Source organism: Bidens hawaiensis, unplaced genomic scaffold, assembly GCF_021521415.1.
Source record: "Bidens hawaiensis isolate Kalapana, Puna unplaced genomic scaffold, B.hawaiensis_p1.1 tig00006068_1, whole genome shotgun sequence".
Classification (NCBI taxonomy): domain Eukaryota; kingdom Viridiplantae; phylum Streptophyta; class Magnoliopsida; order Asterales; family Asteraceae; genus Bidens; species Bidens hawaiensis.
The window spans coordinates 1121015-1139530 of record NW_027491401.1 but is presented as its reverse complement, the minus strand read 5'-3'; the positions used below and the strand labels follow the sequence as shown (position 1 = coordinate 1139530).

General features: G+C 34.7%; 1 protein-coding gene and 1 pseudogene across 2 annotated transcripts; one reads left to right on the top strand and one right to left on the bottom strand.

Moving 5' to 3' along the window:
- Positions 1-217: 217 nt before the first annotated feature.
- Positions 218-2239, top strand: LOC143631398 (RING-H2 finger protein ATL65-like). The gene is made up of 2 exons (XM_077100170.1): positions 218-1286; positions 2089-2239. Exons 1-2 carry the CDS (start codon positions 218-220, stop codon positions 2223-2225), a joined length of 1206 nt encoding a protein of 401 aa, XP_076956285.1. The 3' UTR covers positions 2226-2239.
- Positions 2240-13557: 11318 nt separating this feature from the next.
- On the bottom strand, positions 13558-16469 carry LOC143631432 (cold-regulated 413 plasma membrane protein 2-like; annotated as a pseudogene). Its single transcript, XR_013153356.1, has 4 exons — positions 16282-16469; positions 15055-15161; positions 14897-14967; positions 13558-13990 (listed from the first exon to the last, which is right to left on the bottom strand). The product of XR_013153356.1 is annotated as a cold-regulated 413 plasma membrane protein 2-like (transcript).
- Between the last annotated feature and the right edge of the window lie 2047 nt (positions 16470-18516).

The following is an 18516-nucleotide window of genomic DNA, read 5'->3' as shown; positions in this document are numbered from 1 at the left end:
CCGTAAGATTAATCGGTTTGTAAACCACTACACATATTCAAATGCATCACCATCGCACCCAAACAAAACTTCTATCGTGGGTCATTAAATTCACAACCGCTGACGTGTCATCACTAGTAAAACCCTCCTTTACACACACACACATACACACAGTCAACCATCACACACACAACCTTCATTTCCTCCCACCAAAACCCTCACACACACCACCACCACCATGTCCACGTCATCACCGTCACCAGCACCTTCACCAGCTAATAACAATAATAATAATAATAACAACAATAATACTCTTCTTCATCAACTCACATCTTCACCATCAAAACCACCAGTACGTTTCACTCCACCATTAATCGCCATGGTAATAATAATCGCCACTGCCTTTATACTAATCGCATACTCCCGTACACTCTCCCGCCGTTTCCTCCTACTCCGCCGCCGCTACCGCCAGTGGCGCCGCCGCCGACGGCTCCTCCACTCATACGTTCCGTCATCCAACGGTGGCGGTGATATCGAGTCCGTTGACGACACGTATAATAATAATAATATTAATAATAATACACCTTACGGTTATAATAACCAATTCTCTCCGTACGGATTGGATGAGTCTGTTATTAAAACCATTCCGTTATCAATTCACACACGTAAAAGCAGTGTCCATGAGTGCGCGGTGTGTCTACTCGAATTCGAAGATAATGACTACGTCCGTACACTTCCGGTTTGTTACCACGCGTTTCACGTCGATTGTATCGACGTTTGGCTTCGATGCCACGCGAATTGCCCGTTATGCAGAGCGAGTGTCTTTCGACCTGACTCGCCCTTCAGTCCGATGATGTCCGCCAGAATTCGACCGAATTTCGATGCGGACATCATCGGACCTGAACCGGATCCTGAACCGGAACCAGACCGTCGTCCGGTTCCGGTTCAGGATCCGGTTAACGAGATCACACCGGTACCGGTCTCGGTACCGGTACTGGTACCGGTGTCTCCCATGAGAAATCTAGATCATCAGCTTAATCTTTCGGACGAGCGTTTGAACAGGAGAGACTTCCTGTTGAAGCGATCGTACTCGTTTGGATTCGAGCGAAATTTAGGATCGGAGCGGTTAGTTATGGAGCCGGCGACGAGTTCGCCATGGCGGTGCAGGCGGACGGGCGGGAGCTTCTGGAGCAAGCGCCCGTCGCCGTTCAGTTCGTTATCAAAATCCAGAGTGTTCTCGTTTCGGTACTACCGAGGGATGAAGTCGCCTTTCTTTCGACGACGAGGCGGGTTCATTGATAGCACCGGTATGGACATGTTAATAATTTATTTATTAGTAACAAATACTTGAAGTTAACGTACAAAATAAAAAAATGTGCTAAGTGTACGAATCAACTAGTGTAATTATGTAATTACATCATAGTGTGATACTGTAATTACGTCATGATTTTATATATAATCACACTATTTGATTCACACACCATGTTTATTTGATTCGTATTTTTTCCAAGGTTTTAAAAACCGGTTTTTACTAGTACTGGATTAATCTAAAAAATGGTGCCACCAGTTGAACCGAGTACCTAGATATTCAACCGGGTTGAATATTTTACATTGTAATTTCAATATAAATGAAACTTTAACTCAAAAAATAATATAAAAGCATACGATTTCATAATAAAATAAAATCCGAACGTTAATCCGTAATAAAATAATTTATACAAAAACTCTCGATTTTCAAAAAATAATCCAGACGTTTTACTTTTTCAACATTAATCGCCATATTAAAAGTAATTTTTAGAAAACATGAGCAGCAAAGTATCAAAAAAATCTTTTGGACTTAAAACTGATATTTTATCTGTTTCAAAGTATATTATTCCATAGTAAAATATAATCCATAACAAAATAAATAATAAAAAACACTCGATTTTCAAAAAGTAATCCAAACTTTTTACTTTGTTCAATATTAGTCGTTGGGTTAAAACTAATTTTAAAAAAACGTGCCACAAAATATTAAAAACATCGTTTCGATATTCTAGCAAACCGTTTCGATATTCTAGCAAACCGTTCAAAAATAATGGATTTTTAAAACACTGATTTTGATCTAAACAGAAAGTACATCATCTCGCCGGAGAAAGTCATTTGCAAGCCCAATATTCATGAGACAGTCGGGCATGTTCTCATCTAGTCGGTTAAGAAGTGGTGATCCAGAAGCACTACTGTCACCAGAACGATACAACAGACGGTGAAGATAATGTCCACGTGGAACCAACGGTGAGGATTGAAACTGTGAAAGACAAGTATGTCACTAAGAATGTGGAATTAAATGAAAGACGCGCTAAGTGCAGTGGGAACATTAATGGGATATAGTGGGGGACTGGGTAAGCATTTATTACCGCCTTCGTAAAACCAACCTTCTTGTCTATCAACATTAAAGTTAGATAGACCTTAAATTATTTATTTATTTATTTATTTTTGTATATTTTTTGAATATGTATGTATGTATATGATTTTTGTGCCAAAATCAGTTTTGTATAATTAGAAAAGAGTTAATATCCTTTATTTTAAGTGATTTTAATTTATTTTCAGTGTTAAAAAAATCGCTAGTTGGACGGTGGGTGGGACTAACGATTAATCGGGATTAATCGGATCGAACTTTAATGTATATTTTTTAGTTTTACACACACACATATTATTATATGTAATTTTTAGTTTTACACACACAAAATCATATTTTGGCCGGAAATTGATTGGAATCTCGCCGGAAACCGATGGTTTTTGTTGGAATATCGTCAGAATCCGCTGATTTTGCTCGGAATCTCACTGGAAAGCATTGATTTTGGTGGGAATCTCGTCAGAAACCGCTAATTTTGGCAGGATATGACTGTTGACCGATTAGCCCAAAATTAACCAGTGATGTGGAGACTAACGATTAATGAGGATTAATCGATGCGTGGTCGGGATTTTTGCAAGACTGTTTAATTTAACCAATTTAGTTTGGTTGTCAAAACCTTAAACTAATTGAGTCTAGTTGACTAACGACGCGGTTTATTCATTTTAACCAGTTTAGTTTAGTTGTTAAACTTTTAGTCAATTGAGTCACTGGAGTTTCAGTTTTTAACCAGTTGAGTCTAACGGAGTAATGGCGTTCAAATACAGAAAGTTTTTAACCAGTTGAGTCTAACGGAGTAATGGCGTTCAAATACTCTGTTTGAAATGACTATTTTGCCTCTATGTTTAACTCTTATGGTTAAGTATAATATTATTCAAAAATTATGGAGGTTAACAAGAGAGAAGGGGGGGGGGGGTTGACCAAGTTTGTTTTGAATAGTTTTTATTTATTAAAGGAGTTTAGTTATTAATTTCATACCTTGAATTTGATTAGACTCGCCAGGCTAAACGAGGGTATATGTACAATAGATACAAATCAAGTTTAAGACACAAAGTTTATGAAGCGAAGGAAGAAAAAATTGCAGTGAATTTTGATAATTATGCATGGACAACGTAATTACACTACATCAAAAAAAACAAAAATAGTAAGAAATATACACTACAATTACACTATTTAACATTATTATCAAAATGCCAACACATTTTTTTCTTTCTTCACTTTGCAACTTAATATCAACTTGTACCATAGTCTCCCTTATATGTATATAAATGTATATGTATAATCTCATATAATAACCATCTCTATAGATATTACTATAATTACAAAAAAACTAAATAATGTATATTATTTGTCTAGTTGAGAAACTCCGATAGTAATATAGTATTCCTTTACCTAAGGCTAAAGAGTTCAAATTTGGTGTTGTTTGAAGTAACTAATAAGAGTAGAGTAGATGCCTTTAAATAAGATAATACATGTTATATATATATATATATATATATACACACTAGATTTTATCCCCCGTATTACGGGTGTTGTTTTTATATTGTTTGTTATAATATTTATTTATTTTTTGGATTTATATATTTTATTGTATGAAAGTTAATAATATACTTATGGCTTGATAATAAAATGTTTCACAAATAAATGAGATGTTATAACCCGGTTTAAAAGATATATGGTTTTGATGAGATCCAAGACCCGTTTATTTTTTACTATAAAATTGGTTTTTTAATTATAAATAATATGTATGAAAGTTAATAATATACTTATGGTTTGATGAGACCCAACACCCGTTTATTTTTTTACTATCAAATTGGTTTTTTAATTTAAATAATATATATATTTTTTTTAAAATAAATAAGATTTTAATTTTTATTATATTCTATTTTATAGGATTTTTACATCTATAATTTGGTGAGAATAAATTTTAATTTAATGAGATGTTATAACCCGTTTAAGGAATATATGGGTTTGGTAAGACCCATAGTCATGAATTCGGGTCAAATGCATGAGAAGTCTCCATTTAAAAATCAAGCAAATCAGGTGACTCCAAAAAAAAGGGGAGCGACCACATCGCGACACATATTTTTTTATGTCTTCGTTTATATATATATATTATATATATAGGGGAGGGTTATTTTGAGAACCATGGTGAGTTTTAAGAACTTTAAGAACTCAATTTTGGACCACACATTTAATTAAATGGATTGGAATATGTGGTTGAGATTAAATCTGGCAAAAAAGTCAAAGTAGGAGAGATAATAAATATGTAAGTGGTTACACTAACTTTTACGTCTGTTACATATGTGTAAAAAGTCGACTCGGTGCGTAAAAAATTCTGTAATTTTTTTACGTGTATGTAACTTACATATATTACGCATGTGTAAAAAAAATTCAAAAAAAAAAACGTTACGCTGAGTTCTTTCGAGTTCTTAAAACTCAAAGTGGTTCTCAAAAGAAATCAATCATATATATATAGCTATTATTATTATTATTATTATTATAAAAGAGAAGTTTGGTGCTGCTAGATAAGTGGCGGCACCAAACTTGTCTATACCATTTTGATTTTTTATTGTTAGCTTAACGAACTTAACGACTAACGAGAACCGACCTAACGTCAATTTTTTTTACATAACGGAAACATATTGAATTTGTGTTAGGGGTGTGCACGGTTCGGTTCGGTTAAAAACCAGTATCAAACTTGGGCTAACATTTTTCTTAAAAATACATTAAATGAATGTTTAACTACATGATATGAATGAATATCTACATGAAATGAAGGTATAAATATATGAAATTGAGATATAAATACATGGAAATAATAATATTAAACTATTAATACATATAATACATGAAATAGAGGGAAAGTGCTTGAAAATATTAAAAAAATGAAGAGTTCGGTTCGTTTCGGTTATATCGGTTTTCGGTTCGGTTTCAGTTAACGATTCGGTTATTGCTCACCCCTAATTTGTGTAAAATCACTACATCAATGTCCGGGACTAACAATGATAGGGTTTTGATGCCATTTGTTTTTTTTGTTTTAGTTCCGGTCTCATAACGAATGCAACGAAAACCAACCGGATGCCATTTTTCTCTTTTAATTTTTGTTTTAATTCCAGTATCGTAACGAACGTGAAGGAAACCAACCAAATTTACGTAAAGTCACTGCCATTTTTGTTTTAGTTCTGGTACCACAAGAAACCGATTGAATTCACGTCGACTTATTATCTCAACGCTCAAGACCGACAACGTTTGAGTTTTACCACCATCCAGATTTTTCCATTCGCCCGGCAGGCTAAAATTCTAGTTGTAAATATATATAAAGTAGTAACTGGTCAAAGTGTCAAAGTCTTTAGTATAATATGAAGGTTCACATGTGTGTTGTGCAGTCTTGGTTTTAATGGGTTTTGATTTAAAAGTGTGATTTGGTGAAATCTAGTTAGCTACCGAATATCGTGATTGGTCAAAGGGACACATCTAGGGCCAGACTTCAAATTATTTAGTCTCAACTGGTCCCATGAATTGGGTTGAACTATTAATTATAAAGTAGGACGAGGAATTAATGAATTATTATTATGCATATTCATTTGCTATTTGATAAAGATATATATCTCATAGTGGATCTTGATATTTAGGAAATTGTTAAGGTTTTTAATTCATTAAAGTATAAATCTAATGTAAATAAACTGCTAGATTTTTTTTTAAAGTAATAAAACCAGTATTATTGATAAAAGGTGATAAACTAGCAAGGTGCTACTGCTAGGAACTCAATATTACAAACGATTGTACGACCAAGCTTACCCCGAGAAGTATCCACAAGAATGCTTTATTTAATTATCCACAAGAATGCTTTGATTTTGGTAACCTTAAACATCTTGTATAATAAGACTTCGTTATTAGATCGTCCGCTACGGGCACCCTTGGGGGGCGGAAGGCGCAGCACAACGCGGAGGGGGGGGGGGGGGTGTTTCACAACGATGGCCACCGTTCTCTCTCTCTCACACACACACACATATAATGGGGCGCTAAAGGACCTTTAAACAGCAACAAGACGTTATGGAGGGCTTTGATGCCCCCCCCCACCATAGCGAACAACTTTTTAGATCCTATCGTTGCTCGCTTTACAAATATAAGCTAAATAAACGATGTGAATCGCCTTTTTAAGTCAACCCAGTTTATGTTCTATTCCAACTTCTCTATTCCCGAATTGAAACTATGTTGATCAGATCAGCATCACTTACTAACTTGGTCTCAACTCTATTTTGTAAACGGGTGACCTGCCGAAGGTGATCAACTGTCTCCAACTATTCATCGCGACCTACACAAGTACACACTAAGTCGTTCACATTCATCTCTCGATTTTGAAGTTCGTCACGTGTGGGCAGCCTATTACAATCTTACGTGTGAGGATTGAAATCAAAATTACCCAATTGAACTAACTGTTAGTTAAGGAGGTTAAACGTGATGTAGTCGAGCGATTGGGTGACGACTAGCGATTAATCGGAATTGATCGAGATTAATTGGGATTAATCGGATCGAACTTTGATGTATAATTTAAGTTTTATATATACATTCACACACTTTTATATGTAATTTTTCAGTTTTATACATACGCAAACACATATTGACAAGAAATTGGCTAGAATCTCGTAAACCGTTGATTTTTTCCGGAATCTCACCGGAAACCGCTGAATTTTGCCAGAAACCATCAATTTTGGCCGGATTTGACCATGGACCGATTAGTCCAAAATTAATCAGTGAAGTAGAGACTGACGATTAATCAGGGATTAATCGGCGCGTAGTCATAATTTTTGTAACACTGGTCATAATATGACTCATGTATTCACGAACTCACATAAACATATAAACAATTATTTTAAACATGGTTATTTTCCATCTTATTACTCATATTTACAACTATAAACACATCAAATGTTCTAAATGTTTACATAAAGTACCCTTGTAATTTATATAAAAATAAATGATTTATCCATGAATCCATCAATCAGGTTGACCAATTGACCAGAGAACAACCCATTTAACTGGATATATTTTCATGTTCGACTAATGGGTAGGACCAATGTATTGCTAGAATTATTATTTTATTAAAGAACCACTTATATAAGGTTCAAAGCTTTAACTAACTGGTCAACAACTAGATTGATTATTATACAACTAAAAATATATATGAATATACATTACTAGTTGCTTCTTTAATATGTGTATTTCAAAAGCTTGAAACAAGGCGATTTTTGAAAACGGGCCTATTAGAATAAATGACATTTTCAGCACATCAGGGCTCTAAGTTATTTATGGATATAAAACAGGTCGAAAAATGTGTATTTAGATTGGTTTAGGTGAAAATATTTGACTTTGTAATGGTTGCTGTTTTGTTTTGTTGTCATCCCTTGCTAGCTTCTCGTTAGTAGGGGTTTGGCTTTGGTAATAGAAAGTTGCAGTTCAAAAAAAAAAAATTGCTTCTTTAATATATAATATTTTTTCTTCTAATATTTTATAACTAACATAATAAAATAGTTGTATTAAACTTTCAGCTTAGTACAATATTTAAACTTATGTAAAGTTTCTCTCATGTGTAAAAAGAAATCGAAAGTTCAAATCCTGCAAGTTACAAACTTACCAACATATATGGTTAATAGAAGTAAACTATGAGTTATTCTTAGGTTACTTGGGTTTTTTAGTAAGGTCCAATCATAAATGATATACTTAAAGTTTAAAAACAAATTTAACTGGTCCGGTTATGAAACATTATTAGCAACTATGTTTATCAAAATCCTACAACTATTTTTGTAATTTAGCTTAGGGGGGAGGGGTGGTTATCACTCATCACACACCTCACCCAATCAAATGGTGCCACATCATCAACCCCAAATCCATCACATGTGATGGTTTTTTACTAGGGATGGTGGTGTGGTGTGTGATAAATGTGATGAAATAATACACCCAACAGCTCCATTCCTTGGTTTTCACCCCATCACACGCGTGATGGCCATCACGCAAATCTCATCACTCAAGCTTGACAAGGCACTGGCAGCGGTGTGCAAAAGCCCATCACGCGTGATGGAGCACCCTTCACGCGGTGCCCCGTCCCCCCTTAAATAGTTTTAAATATTTGACAAAGATTTGAAGCTTGCATAAAAATATTCCAGCCTTGTTTATCATGGTTGGTAAGTCATGACTTTGCCTTTTGAGTTTATCAATAAAAAATAAGATATCACAATTTTTTGGAAGCCATATATAAAGAAGAATGATATAATATTCATGGTGGAAAAGTACTTGTTAATGGAAAGAGAAAAAGAAGACAAATACATACCTTGACCAAAGAACAAAGGGAAGTACACATTTGGGGTCGTTTTTATTGAAATTGTCCTTATATTTTTGTCTTGTATGATCATCCTATATACTAGTTTTCTAATTAATTTAAGAATATTTCAGGCATGATTTACATGTTTGGTTTTTGTATATCTACAAAATTATAGATTGTTATTTGTTGTTTATTTAATTGTAACACTTTGATCCATACATTTAAATGTGTTGCATTATTGAACATTTTACTCTATTGTTGATCATATTAATAAGAACATTGGTAGAATATAAACCTTAATATGGTTGATTTAATAGTGATCAAGAAGTTAGACATCTATAGTAACGGTATGTGTAGTGGATGAGCTACAAAATAGGGTGTTTTGTGTCAGGTGGCATCTAGTCAACAAATAGTAGGTTTTTGTTTTAAGGGTGTAGTGGTGTTGTAGTCCAATATATATATATATATATATATATATATATATATATATATATATATATATATCACACATACAAAATAAAATAATATTCAAACAAGGAAGCAGGCAACAAAAGAATATCGCCCCACCCCACCCCACCCCACACATTTCGCCCCTTTTGTAGCACAGGGGGGGCGATGTTCTCGCCCCAAAACCTCCTTTATCGTTCATATTACTCGGCCACTACACATACCCAATGAAACTTACATGATGTAATGGAAACCTTAGAAAAAGATGATGCCATAATATGATCCTTGGATTTGTTACTGTTATGATGTTTCACCGATTGATAGATAATCCATAGAGACATCTATATTAATGGATTTGTTCCTCCACAACTACTATTGTTGTCACCACTTTCGTCATCGCATTCTCAAAACAAGGTTACAAACCAAATGATTATATTGTCAATTAAACTCATCCAAATTCCTAATTTCTAATGGATTGATTTTAGTTTCATATCGAATTATTTCATACTTAAAGTAATTTTGTAAGAATTAAAATGTACTTTTTCTTAACTTTTTGGTGCACAAAGAGAAAAACCCACTTTCCTTTTTTTGGGAATTCTCTTTACAACAAAACATTATTTATTTAATAATTTTTCAAAATTAGCCTAATTGCTTATTTTATAATTTTATCTATATGTATAAAAGTTCTTGCTTACTTTTAGGTCTCTAAACGAAAATAAACTTTTTTAAACTTTCATGTACCATTCGACGATCAAATAAAAATAAAATAATTGTTTATTAAACGAGCAAACACTGACACATATCAGATACATTCATTTACGTGTTTATATATTTCATTTACGTTTATGTATAAGTTACTAGTGATATTACATATTCATTTATGTTTGTTTATATAAATAATTCCCATTCATTAATATACATAAAGAAAAACAACGCTCATTATAATATAACCTTCACATATGTGGGGTGTTAGTGGTGGGAACTAATAAATCCAAAGTTAATAAAGATTGTAAAACAAAAGTGCAATATTAAAGACATTTGACTTAATAGCTTACAACTAATAAATCCAGAGTTAATAAAGATTGGAAAACGAAGTGCTAAATATTGAAAGGCATTTGGTTTAATAGCCTATGGTGTCATTAATAGGGCATGAATAATTTTATAAGAATATGTGTGGTTCACATGACTTATGAATTTATCCAATTATATTGTGTCATGTGGCGTTGGCGGGACCCAACTCTTCAACCCTTGTTGGTCGTGCCACCGGTGAATTCATCCCGATGTTGTTCACGCCTGCTGATTCATTCATTCACGAGCCAACTCATTAATTTTCCTCCTTTAGCCCAAGCGAGCACGCTCGCCCGTAGTTGCAGCGCCCGCTCGCGACGAGTGGTGAAGTGAAGGCGTTGTGGTGTTTTTGGTCGACGTGGCTCGCGCCATGCCGCTCGTGGCTGGGCTGGCAGGCCACAACGGATAGCCTAATTCAACAAAAACCACAATCAACTAAGGTGTAACGAGAAAGAAGAGTATAATGATGAACCAAGCTAAACCGACAGAGTAATAATATATCTTTCAAAAAAACGATGAAATGAAATAAAAAAAACAACACCATGGATAGGCACGAACCGAAAGTTTTGTAGAGAGTGTAGAGACTCTATGCGAAACTTGTGGTTTTGCAAATTACATCAAACTGAATAACAAAAGGGAAATAAGATAGTTTCGCACACAATCTACTATAGTCCCGAATATATAAAAAAATATGTATATTGATATAATACGTTGTTATTAAGTGATATTAATGTCGTTAGGAAAAAAAAAGGAAATTGGTATCATTATTTTAGAAATATAAATTTAAGGTTAAATGTTAAATTTTTAATTTTCATAATTTTGATGATTTATACTAGGTATGAATGTATGACTAACAATCATGGGTTAGTACCAGACTCAGCCAACCAACTTTTAACATTTCCACGTCACATGTTTCTTAACTTTTCATATAGTGTTTATATGCATTTATCTTTTTTGAACTCTGATAACATCTTTGATTTGGTTGACCAAACAAAATACATATATCTACATCTAAACTCAATTATATCATACATATTTATAATGGCGAATCTTGAACATATAATATGGGTGAGCCGGAGGATTTTGAACAATAATATGGATGGGTCGGACTCAACACATAACGACTGCTTAATTACAATATTGATTTCGGTGGTGGATATGCTACGCATTACGATTATGAAGCCTTTGCTGAATTCTTTGCCAACTTATTATGTATCGTTATATAAAGCGCCAATTGGGGGGGGGGGGGGGTTCGAGAAGTTAGATTGCATGCCAAGAGTTTTCCTTTGGGGACGCTCATGACTGGTGGAAATAGTTCATTTTGTTTGGACTTTTGGATTGGGGAAGAACCGTCGAGCTATAGATTCCTGTTGTTATTTGCTTTAGAGAGGCCGAAAGGAGTGCTATTTCAAAGCAGTTGACAAGTTTAGATGGAGTGGTTTATGGATTGCGAAATTGGTCTACAACGTCTGGCTCGATTACTGAATTAGGCGAACTAAGACGGCTTCTATGAAAAACATATAGTTGGTGAATAAGTTTGTGTTACGCGAGTCATGGTGCAAAACCGGAGTGTTAGAATTTAGATGTGTTCGAAAAAAGTTTTTTTCTTAAAAGAAGAAAACAAGATTACTTGAAGATTAGGTTTGGAAATTTTAAGTGAAACTGAAAGGGCTAGAAAAATAATATTGTTCTTTTTTATAAAGTAAAGGGTTAATTAAAAAATGGCCCATGCAGGTCTCGAACCTGCGACCTTCGCGTTATTAGCATGACTTAAAAAATGGCCCATGCGAAACCTGCGACCTTCGCATTATTAGTACAACGCTCTAACCAACTGAGCTAATAGGACAATATGATTTATATGTCATTAATTAGCCACAAGAATATACTATTAATGCATTTCCAATAATTGACCATTTGCAATACTTGTTATGTTCTATGTAGTAGATATCGCCAAACGCCGATATATCGGTGATATAGATCGATATTTGATCGGTATATCACCGACATTCCCGATATTAGTGTATTAACTTTTAATTATCAATTTTTATTGTTCAATGTTAGTGTTTTAAGTCTTAATTAGTTCCTACTTGCTACGATTGTTACTGTTTTGCAAGTTGCAAAATGTTAATTCATTAATGGTAGGAGAGTATAGTGAATCATTAGTGTTAAATTGCTATACATATATGAATTTTACATGATATTAAAATTACCGATATCTAATCTCGATGATATCTCAGATATCGGTCTTGATATCTTTCCGGATTAACTGCTTAGGTTACGGTTAACAAAATATTATTAACATATTTTTCTTTCTTTGAGCTCACTAAGATTCATCAGGTATGAAGATTACTACATAAGTTAAACAATTAGTGAATTAACCCTTCCAACTGAAATAACAAATGTGTCGGTAACTCGTTTAACTTCAAAATTTAAAGAAACCTTGAACATAGCCTCGTACATTGTTTAGCAAAACGTCGAACCAAAATCTAATCTCATGTAGTTGTCAACTTGATTTTGGTGTTACCAAATGGCTGAACAGAAATGTAATCTCTAGTCATATTACTACAACAATTAACTATATGCACTAATTTACTAATGAACTAATATAGTTGGTGTGGTTGTGCATATTGCATAGTATTGAATTCAAAATAATATTTACCGGTTTGATTAGGTTTCGGTCGATTATGTCTTTTTTTTTAACCGAGATGGTCGTGCCAGGTCAACGAAAATGACCAAAATTTCAACAATATTGTAAATTCATACATCAAAATAGTGTTCAAAACTGGTAAGTTTCTATCAATTTAGATGAATAGTGTGATTAGGCTTCGGTTAAAACCGGTTTGTTTGAATCCAGTGAACCAGTTTCTATCTGTTTGGATTATTTCCTTTAGAAACTGGTTTTGACCAGGGCCGGCCTTGAGGGTGTGCGAGTCGCACCCTCGCCGAGACACATTTTTTTGAGGGGTCAAATTTTTTTTATACCTTTTATATATATATATATATATATATATATATTTAAAAAAAATAACTATTATGCATTATAAATGGATTTTGATCCCTCTTAAAATTATCGGGTCCAAAATTTTTTTTATTCATAATCTATTGAATAAAATTTAGGTTATTTGCTTATATATTTCGGAACTTGTTAGGGCCTAGGCCTTTATATATCGGCTCAGTCGAGGTATATAATTTCTCGGAGATGGCCCTGGTTTTGACTTATGTTGACTAAAACCGAACAGGTTTTAAAAGGAGTCCTGTTGGCCAAAATCCGGTTTGTGCACCTATGTTTCAAACAAACCATTATAAAATCATCCTTGTTCATAACAACAAAATTTAAAGCTTATAAGAGATACATAATATACAAACCTTCTTCACTTAACTTATTCAAATCAAAACAACAAGTCATAAATCACATAAAACACTAACCGAATTTCAAATTTTCAATACACACATCAATCGAAAAGATTTCACGAATCATAACCGATACAGAAACCACAAATTACCTCACAACAAACACGAGTTTGCTGCAGATATTTACAGTAAGGTGATCAAAACCCAAACTGGGAACACGAACAGTAGAAGGATACCAATGGAGTTAGAAACCCCGTGGCTCTTCGTGAACGCGTTCCTGAATCCTCCAGAAGCTCTGATGTGTTCTTGAAGCAGATAACATCCGATTCCTAAGCAGATAATCACGCCGATCCATCCTGCTCTTACGTAGCCAGCAACGAAGCTCGGAGATACCACGATCAGAAGAAGCAAAGCTCCCGGTAACACCAAATAATCTGTTTAGTTATTAGTTATTAGTTACTAGTTACCAATAGAGGTGCAAACGAGCCAAGCTTCTCGTGAGCCACTTGAGATCAGATCGATAAAAAGCTTGAAACGAGGTTGAGCTTTTTTGAGCTCCCGCGTCAAAAAAGCTAATTTAGTTATTGAGCACAAGCTCGAGACTTGGATGGGAACCTCGTTTAGGTTCTTCGAGCCTTAACGAGCCGAGCTTTTTCGATCTCAGGCTCCTCCAAGAAAGCTCGTTTAGTTCTTCGAGCCTTAACGAGCCCGAGCTCAAGCATTGTATGGGAATCTCGTTTAGGCTCGTCGAGCCGAGCTTTTTCAAGCTCGAGTCTCAAAGAAAGCTCGATTAGTTACCGAATGCGAGTCTCGAAGAAAGCTCGGTTAGAGACTGAGCTCGAGCCTTGCATTGGAAGCTTGTTTAGACTCATCGAGCCTTAAATAACCTTAGGTAATTTTAAGTTTTACCTCTTTTTCGAGGTCTGTGCAAGGACGAAGCTTAGTGAGGGCCCAGGGAGGCCCGACCCCCTTTTTTTTATGCAGCAGTGTAAATTTACCCGTTTTCGCCCGAAAATTTGTATACTTAGTGTAAATATATCTGTTTTGACTTAAAATTTGCCTTGTTTAAGGCACTAAACAAGCTTGAACCGAGCTTAGGCTCGTTCAAGGTTTTTCTTAAAATATATATATATACACATATAAATTAATTAACAAATAATAAACGGGACGGGCCTTAGCTTGAAAAACGACTCGTGATCAAAGCTCAAGCTTTAGAAAAATAGCTTGAAACAAGTCAAGCTCGGGCTCGTTTACACCTCAGTTACAGTTATCAGTTACCACTTATCAATTAATATTCACAATTTGGATCCGAAACCGAGTTCTTTAGGGAGTGATTTGACCTGGAAAATGATTAGGAAAGAAGAGTCGTAATACGACTCCAACCAGAGTTATCCATTTGCCGACATCTCCACTGATAAAAACACAAATGAAAACATGAATTTATGATTATAACATAAAAAGTATGAACAATTATACATATTCACGAGTTGTTAATTACTGCAAAATTCCAAACAGCCAGTCGGGAAACGTTAAGAAGATATAAGCACCAGTAAAGACGTCAGCATATTCGTCCTCCAGTTTGTTCGATCCAGTATCAACAAATAACTGCAACATAATACATCATCAAAATAAATCATAAATTCACAATATGAAGAAATTAATTTGATAATGTTACATAGCTCTGATCAGGAGTGCAAAGTGCAAACAATCCGAGCTGCTCGAGCTCGGATCGATAAAAAGCTCGAAACAAGCCAAGTTTCTTCGAGCTCGAGCCTTAACGAGCCTTGTGTAATTCTACGTTAGACCTCTTTTGGATTTCTATAGATTAATTTCAAATTGCCCAGCTGAGCCAAACTTAAGCTAGTTTAAGGTTTTTCTCATAATATATAAAAACAAGTAAAAACGTATACAAAATTAATAGATAATAAACGAGCCAAGTTCGATCTTTAGAAAAATAAAAAAAGAAGCTCAAAATGAGCCGAGCTCGAGCTTAGCTAGAGCTAGTTTAAGGTTTTTTTCTCAAAATATCTAAAAATAAGTAAAAACGTATATAAAATAACAGATAACAAACAAGTCGAGCTCGATCCTTAGGAAAAAAAACTCAAAACGAGCCAAGCTTAAGCCTAGCTTAAGCTAGTTTAAAGTTTTCCGCAAAATATATAAAAATAAGTAAAAAAGTAAAAACATATATAAATTAATAAAAAGATAATAAACAAGCCGAGCTCGAACTTTAGAAAAAAAAAAAAGCTCAAAACAAGCCAAGCTCGAGCCTTATCAAGCCTTGTGTATTTTTACGTTTGACCTCTTTTGGATTTCTATATATTAATTTTACACTACATAACCGACATCAAGCCTAGCTTAGACTCGTTTAAAGTTTTTCTCAAAATACATAAAAATAAGTCAAAACAACTCATGAGCCGAGCTCGATCCGATTTCTTTTAAATCAGAGTTTATTAAGGAGGCTGCTGCTGCTTCTGATGCAGCTGGATCAGTTGACGAAAATCAGCAGATTTAAAACTATAGAACTAAAACCGCAAATTTGAACAAATCACATTAACGAAAACATAAGTTTACTTTAAATTAATTAATGAATAATAAACGAGCCACGCTCGATCTTTAAATAGCTGAGCTCGAGCCTGGTCGAGCTGATCATAACAAAAAAAAAAAAAAAAAAACCTGATCAGATTAATTTTAAAGATCCAATGTTAACAAATATTTTTTGAACACATCAAACAACCATTGGAGAACAGTGGTAACAAACCCACCGCTAACTCCAAGCTTAATAACATGGTTTGCTAGCTTTGTGGTAGCGTCTCTGATTTCTTTTAAATCAGAGTTGATTAAACTGGCTGCTGCTTCTGATGCGGTTGGATCAGTTGACATTTTGAGGTGGTTTGTTACACTTTTCATCATGTGATGTAAGTAAGTTTGTTTTGGTTGTTATGAGATTTGTGGTAGACGAAGAAGAAGAGATGGGGAGTGTGTGTGTTTAATAATAAGTTTATAAGTGGTACCTAACCACGAATTTAGACACGGTAATACTAGCTGGCATGTGATATTAATATTAAATAAATTCAGTAATAAGTTATTATAAGTTTTTTTTAGTGGTCTTGAGTTTTTTCAATGAAGCCTTAAGTTTGATTTTTATTTGTATTATTTTGGACGGATATTGATAATAAAGAATGTGAGGTAGGCATTATGTCAAGGTTGTCTGTTTGAACCTAAGCACACTCGGGTTTTCGTCCACCGTGTGTTACGCCAGAAAGTTTTTGCTCTTATGGTGACAAATGATTGTCAACGATATGGTTTTCCGGAGGAACACTCAAGCCAAATTCTGAAAGCCAATGTGGACCCGGTTAATACCACATAATCTGGCCAGAGTGGGGCGACGAAGCTCTATAAAGTTGGGAAGTGATGTAGCCTAAATACAAGAAAGTCTCCGGTTAAAAAAAATTGTTTAGAAGCATGAGATATGTGAGTTTGGAAATATGTTTAGAGTGTTTGCTTTTTTAGAAAATATCTTCTTGATCTTTTTTATACACGCTCCGCATACATTTAGGCATGCAGGATGTTTGTTTTTTTGAAAGATATTTCATTAAAAAAAGGTCTGTGCGTCGTCTTCTTGCTACATAACTATCTAGTTTCTTACATTTAGGTTACGCGTGATGAATATGGAGGAAGAAGAAAATGTGATTTTGAAAATGTAATGCAAACTTCCCATTGCATCCGAGTGTTACTACTTGTGGATATTTGAATGAGTGGGTTCTTTTTGAAACTGGAGATAACTTGAAGCTGTTTAAAGGTTTCGTGCAGCTGAGTTAAGCTAACTAGCAGTGACTTTTTTGCTGTTGGATTATCCGATACAAAATACCTAAACCATTATTTGTTTATTGACCATTAAAAAATGTATAATAGTAGTACCTAACCACAAATTTAGACACGTTAATACTAGCTGGCACATATGATATTAATAATAGAATTATTATTATAACGTTTTATTTTAGTTTTGGTATTTGTTTATAAGCATGATACATGTGAAGTTGTGAGTGTGTTTTAAGTTTCTAGTTTCTTACATTTAAGGTTGTACTATTCTTAAAATAATGGAAAGTCAATGATGTTTACCTCTTTTTTTTTTAAGTTGGATTGATCCAAGAATAAATTGTCAGTTGAACTAATAAGGCTATGCGTAGTGAAGGGGCTAGAGTTTGAGGCGTTTTGCGTCGTGTGGCGCCCAGTAAGCAAGGAGTGAGAATTTGTTTTTGGGGTGTAATGGTGTAGGGGCTACAACTAGTAATATAATATATATATATATATATAATAATATAAATATTTACATGTATATAACACACACACATCCATACTTCCGGCCCCACCACCCCCTTCTTCCAGGCGACAAAAATACCTCGCCCCCGCCCCTTTTCGCCCCAAAATCGCCCAGGGGGGCGGTGTTCGCGCCCCTTCACGCCCAAAATCGCCTCAATTGTAGCCCCACTACACATGGCCTAAACTGTAAGACTATGGGTAATGGGGGTGCTTGGAGGGGTGCGATCCAGGTGGATGGTGATGTGGCTCGCGAACACCGCTACACCGGTCCGGTGAGCCGGGGCGCGGTTGGGCTGCGTGATTGTGGTCACGGCTTAGAAAATAGCCGTTGGGCTTTGGGGTTAAAAAAACTAGCCGTTGGCTAGTTTAAATTGTTTTTTTACTAAATAACACATTATAAATAACTACCCCATTTTATAATAATAACACACCATTCTCACTTCATTTCTCTCTAATAATTTAAGAATTTATCAAGTTACAAACCATGTCGGGTTGGGACAACATCAACGACACTCAATTGCCCGAGGAATGTAACTACATGGAGGACGATTCGTTTCAAGAGTTCATTGGGATGTCACAACTTGATTTTTCGGTCCCGGAAACACAACTGGAGCCGGAAAAACGATCCCACAAAAAG